This window comes from Marmota marmota, unplaced genomic scaffold (assembly GCF_001458135.2).
Source record: "Marmota marmota marmota unplaced genomic scaffold, marMar, whole genome shotgun sequence".
NCBI classification, from domain to species: domain Eukaryota; kingdom Metazoa; phylum Chordata; class Mammalia; order Rodentia; family Sciuridae; genus Marmota; species Marmota marmota.
The window spans coordinates 22,496,134-22,502,133 of record NW_026000005.1 but is presented as its reverse complement, the minus strand read 5'-3'; the positions used below and the strand labels follow the sequence as shown (position 1 = coordinate 22,502,133).

The 6,000-nt window shown below is 34.6% G+C and overlaps 1 protein-coding gene across 11 annotated transcripts in view; it reads right to left on the bottom strand.

The window, feature by feature from the left end:
* The window catches only part of Nbeal1 (neurobeachin like 1), a 191,024-nt gene that overhangs the window by 20,819 nt on the left and 164,205 nt on the right, over positions 1-6,000 (bottom strand). For all 11 annotated transcript variants that reach the window (XR_007349443.1, XM_015481284.2, XM_048808341.1 and 8 more), the window contains 2 exons: positions 5,417-5,533; positions 1,336-1,425 (listed from right to left, as the gene is read on the bottom strand). Coding sequence is in view for 10 of the 11 variants with exons in the window: in XM_015481284.2 (XP_015336770.1) it covers positions 1,336-1,425; positions 5,417-5,533 (207 nt within the window). In the remaining variant the exon portion in view is untranslated. The remainder of the gene's footprint in view (positions 1-1,335; positions 1,426-5,416; positions 5,534-6,000) is intronic.

Here is a 6,000-nt window from a genome sequence, read left to right as displayed (position 1 = left end):
AAAAAAAAAAAAAAAGAAAATGCAAAGCTTTTTACCCCCTTGATTAGAAAAGTAACAAACTACCCCTACCTCTCAATTCACATAACTTTAAAAAAAGGGTATTAAAATTGAAAATCACAAGAATTCATCTTTCTAGAATTTTTTCTAAGCAAACAATATGCATAATTATAAAAATAGGTCTAATTCTAAGTGACAAAATTAGAATAAAACAGACCAAGGTTTTGTCCATGAGCCAAAGTCCCAGATTTCTTACTTGCTAGATCTGTGATTCTGGGCAAGTTACTTCTCTGAGTTTTAATTTCTTATCTGTAGAAGGGAAGTAACAGTAGTGCCTATCACATAGGATTAGGTGAATTAAATGAAAAATTCATGTAAAACATTGACCAAAGTGCCCTGAATATATATGTTAACATATTCTGCATTATTTCTCATTATTATTATTATAGCTTTATAATAAATTTTAACATAAGATGCTATCCTCTTGTTTTCCCTGCATAAAATTTCCTGGTTCTTTTCACATATTTATTCTTTTATTTTTTTGATGCTGGAGATTGAACCCGGGGCCTTGTGCAAATGAGACAAGCATTTTACCAACTGAGCTATATCTCCAGCCCTTTTTAATTTTTTTTTTTTTTTGTATTTGTAGATGGACAGAATGCCTTTATTTTATTTATTTTTCTTTTTATGTGGTGCTAAGGATTGAAACCAGTGCCTCACATGTGCTAGGCAAGTGCTCTGCCACTGAGCTATAGCCCCAGCCTCACATATTTATTTTTCTAGAAATTTCCATATATTTATTTTTCCAGATTAGAATTACAGTAACTACTTAAAAGCCACATAAACTGAAGACAGAATTCCATCAAATTAGTTTTATAAAAATGTTCTCTATTGTTATCATTATTGTTACTTTTGGTACTAGGGATTGAACCCAAAGCCTTGAGCATGCTAGGCAAATGCTCTATTACTGAGCTGTTACCTCTCAGCCTTTTTTAACTTTTGAGACAGAGTCTTATTCATGGTAGCCTTCAACTTGGCAATCCTCCTGCCTCAGTGTTTGGCATAACTGGGATTACAAGCCAGCTCCCATTTCCAGCCCTCTATTATTCTTAAAAATGGCTTTTTTATATACATAACTTTATTTTGTTTATTTTTTTAAATTTGGTGTTGAGGATCAAATCCATTGCCTCACACATGTTGGACAAGTATTCCTACCCCTGAGCCACAACCCCAGGACACAAATGGCTTTTAAAAAATGTTATTTCCTTTTTTTTTTTTTTTTGGTAAGTTAGAATGGATATAGGAACTGTAGTGTGACCAAGGTATAAGTCAACTTACCAGTAACTCAGGACTGCCTTGAGACATGAAAGAACGAGACTGATTTTTGGGGACAATGGCTTTTAATAGTGGAATACCATCACTAATTCCCTGTAAAATAAAAGAGGTTCAGTGGTTGGCTCTGTTCATATTTATTAGGCACAGATTACAAAAAGATTTGTTTCTTTAAAGAAGAATGAACCCTATGATATGGCACTTTACTCTATCAATCATATAATCATTTAATTTAAAATGTAGGAAAGGAATTTATACCAAGTTTGGATGGTATACTTTTTTCTTTCAAATTTTTTTAGTTGTTGACCTTTATTTATTTTATTTATATACATGTGGTGCTGAGAATTGAACCCAGTGCCTCACACATGGCAGGCAAGTACGCTACTACTGAGCCCCAGCCCCAGCCCTGGATGGCATACTTGAAACTTCTGAAACCATCACCTTCTTCTATTCCACTACTCTGCTGTTAAACAGAGATGTAGATTTCAAGGAGCAGCAATCATTTAAAACAACCAGTGATTTATGACCTTTTCTTTTCCCTTGCTATGCTGACATGAACATAAAGTAGAAAATATAGATCATGTAAAAATACATTTGTCAATAAGTCAAATGGGAAAACTGATTATAATTCATAGAAAAAGTCTTTTAGGTTTAACTTCCCCCAAACAGACCTCTTTTGTTAACTGAGGTACTTTTCCTGAAAGCCTCAATGTTACTATTTAAAAATACCATTCTCAGAAAACATCTATTGTTATTTTATTACAATATGAAAGACAACAAGAATTTTAACTTTGTTCCCCAATAGGATAATAGTTCATAAATGATACCTAACATTAGGGTAACAACATTATTTGATACCTACTATGTACCAAGTAAGAAGTGCTGACCTACAGAGGGATCTCTCTTTTCACAGGAATGTAAAGAGAAACATCTCTTTTGATGATGAAAAGAGACTAATAAGTTATTAGTACCCAAGGATATCTTTTCTGTTCTTGGGGAAAAGCTACCATGTGATATGGTGCACACAGAAAAGGATAAATATGTCACTGTCCATTTATATATAAGAATGTATTATTGGGCTGGGGATGTGGCTCAAGTGGTAGTGCGCTAGCCTGGCATGCGTGAGGCCCGGGTTCCATCCTCAGCACCACATACAAACAAAGATGTTGTGTCCGCCGAAAACTAAAAAATAAATATTAAAAATTCTCTCTCTCTCTCTCTCTAAAAAAAAAAAAGAATGTATTATTATATAAAAACCTGTCACAAACATATCTCCTTATGTGCTTTTTCTCTTTGATGATGATTAGATATAATGAAAATAGTTCTATCAGCATTATTATTATTTATTTTTTTGGTACTGAGGATTGAACTCAGGGGCACTCGGCCACTGAGCTACATCCTCAACCCTATTTTGTATTTTATTTAGAGACAGGGCCTCACTGAGTTGCCTCGCCATTGCTGAGGCTGGCTTTGAACTCGCAACTCTCTGGTCTCAGTCTCCCAAGTCACTGGGATTACAGGTGTGCACCACAACGCCCAGCCTACCAGCATTATATAACAAATATAATAATGTATATCCATCAGATTATGGTTCAAATAGAGTTTTACAGATTGCTTTACGGGCAGTAAAAAGAACACAACAGGCCTGAGAATGCTATCCTTAGAAAGGCGTATTTGCAAGGCTGACCCTTGGCTGCCTTCTGGGACTTGACAGGCAAACGGTTCCTTACACTGTCATAAAACTTTTCCTTCGGTGATAAGGGTGGTTCTTTATACCTACACTGTGCTTAGTAGGGTTTATGCTAAACACCTGCTTTTCTTCTGGAACTTGGAATGTTAGTATGTGCTAGGTATGTAACTAGCCTCCAATAATAGTCTTGGACACCGAGTCTCCAGTGAGCTGCCCTAATATGTAAGAAGATGTTTTCACATTTCATTACTGGAATAATTAAGCATATCCTGTGTGACTCCACTGGGAGATGACTCTTGGATGCTTGTGCGGGATTTCCCCTGGATTCCCCCCATTTGTATTTTGTCTTTGCTTATGTTGCTTTGTATCCTTTCACTGAAATAAATCTTAGCACAACTGATACATGTTGACTCCTGTGAGTTCTTACAAATCCCAATCTGGAAGACAACCAACACATCCCAGGAACTAGTCATCACTTCTCAGCACCATTTCTATATTGTTCTGAGTTCTAGGGAACTAACTTAAGATACTTTTGGAAAACTACCAGCACTGAAAAGTTGAAATAACTGTCTATGTGAATCTAGGTAAAGAGTGAAAGATTATTTTCCAAGTACTCTCACAAAGATGTGAAAGCAAATCTATACTAAAATATAATGGTGCTTACTACAACATAGTTCATTTGGGTAAAACTCATCAAGCTATAAACTATTATAAATCTCATTTTACATTAAATTATCAAAAACCTCTTTACATTTTCTCATGGTAATGAACCTAAGAAACATTCTACAGTGATGCTATATATGCAGGATTTTACAAACTACAGCCTGTAGGACAAATCTAGTACACCACCTGTTATATGTGGGCGGTGAGTGAGCTAAGAAAGCTTTTTATGTTTTTAGATGGTTACATTTTGAGTGGGTTATATATGTACCCTTTATTTTACCTCATGGCTTAGAAAGCCCAATATACTATCCGATCCGTAAAAAAAAAAAAAGTTTGCCAACCTCTGCTGTAGTCTGAGATTGCTTGTTCTATGTATATCTCCAAACTATTTTTATTAACTTAGTAACTTTTTTTTAAAAGTTGTACATGGGCACAATACCTTTATTTTATTTATTTATGTGGTGCTAAGGATGGAACCCAGTGCCTCATGCATGCTAGAAAACGCTCTACCACTGGAACCACAGCCCTAGCCCTAACTTAGTAAATTTTAGTCTTCATTTTTCTTTCATTTTTTTTTTTTAGTTGTAGATGGACACAATATCTGTATTTTTATTTGTTTATTTTTATGTAGTACTGGGGATCGAACCCAGGGTCTCAAACATGCAAGGCAAGCGCTCTACCACTGAGCTACAACCCCAGCCCTTCATTTTTCTTTTTGCCAAGAGCTAATATTATCTGTCATAAACAAATTCATAAGTATAAATGTATTTCATTATTACTTTCTAGACTATCTTAAATATTTCAAATGTATAAACATTTGAATTTTTAAATTTTAAGGTACTCTTTTTAAAATTTTTTTTTTAGTTGCTGATAAACTGTTATTTTATTTATTTATTCATATATGGTTCTGAGAATCAAACCCAGCGCCTCACATGTCCTAGGCAAGGGCTCTACCACTGAGTCACAACCCCAGACCTTGAAGGTACTTTTTCAATTATAGCATTAACTATTGCTGTTTTGCTTGCCTATTCCTTCTTTTTCTTTTTTTTAGTTGTCAATGGATTTTTATTTACGTATATACAGTGCTGAGAATCAAACCCTGTGCCTTACTCATGACAGGCAAGTGCTCTACCACTGAGCCATGACCCCAGCCTGTTGCCTATTCTTTCTTATACTATCAATAACAATTTATATTGGGCCACATTTTATTGATAAGCAGACACTATATAAGCTCTCTACATGTCATCTCGATTGTCACAAAAGTTTGTTTCTGTTTGATTTTGGTACTGGGGATTGAACCCAGGGGCACCTTACCACTAAGGTATATCCCCAGTCCTTTTTATTTTTTATTTTGAGACAGGGTCTTGCTAAATTGCTGAGGATGACCTTGAACTTGTGACCCTCCTGTCTCAGTCTCCCAAGTTGTTGGAATTACAGGTGGGCACCATTGTGTCTGGCCCACAATAAAGTATTTTAAACACAATTATTTGTCCTTCCTTGTCAGGAAAATGTGAAGTAGAAGAAAGAAAGTCAAAACAAATAGTTGAGACAAGCATTCAGCACAAACAAAAGCTTTCAATAAAAATGTTTTAAAAATCCAAGAATAGATTATTACAGTAGTACTATTTAATATTAAATATTATAATATTCTGCTCCATTAAAGAATGAAATAAACTTTGAGGTATACAGAATTCACAAAGAAAATTGTTTGATATTACCAAGCTTGTATATTACCTCTATAAAAAATGACTTGAGTTCAGGGAGGTGTTGAAATAGGTTTAGGGTTGAAGCATCTGTTTTGGTCTGCTTCTGTATTGCTTCCTCTGCTGATAATCTAGGAGGGTGTGGCTCCTTCAAAATAATTTTAAGAAAAAATTCCATAATTACATTAAAACATCTCTCACTGTATTCCTTCACACACACTGGGCTCTATTAGTTGTTGTTGGACACAATACCTCCATTTTATTTATATGTGGTGCTGAGGATTGAACCCAGGGCCTCACAAATGCTAGGTGAGCACTTTACCACTGAGCCACAACCGATCATCCTTAATGACATCTTTATTGAATCTCTAGGTCAGAATTATTTTCTTTTATTATTTTCCTTGACAAATTATTTATTTAGTACTCATTTATTTTTATTTTGAATTACATATGCTTATTTATGGTCTGTCTTCTCTACCTATACTATGGGTATCTTAGAATCAGACATAAGTTGTATTCAATTTCGGATTTTTCAATACCTACAACAAAATCTTAAACATAACAAATGCTTAATAAATGTTTGGCAAAATCAAATGTACTATTTAAGATCTATAA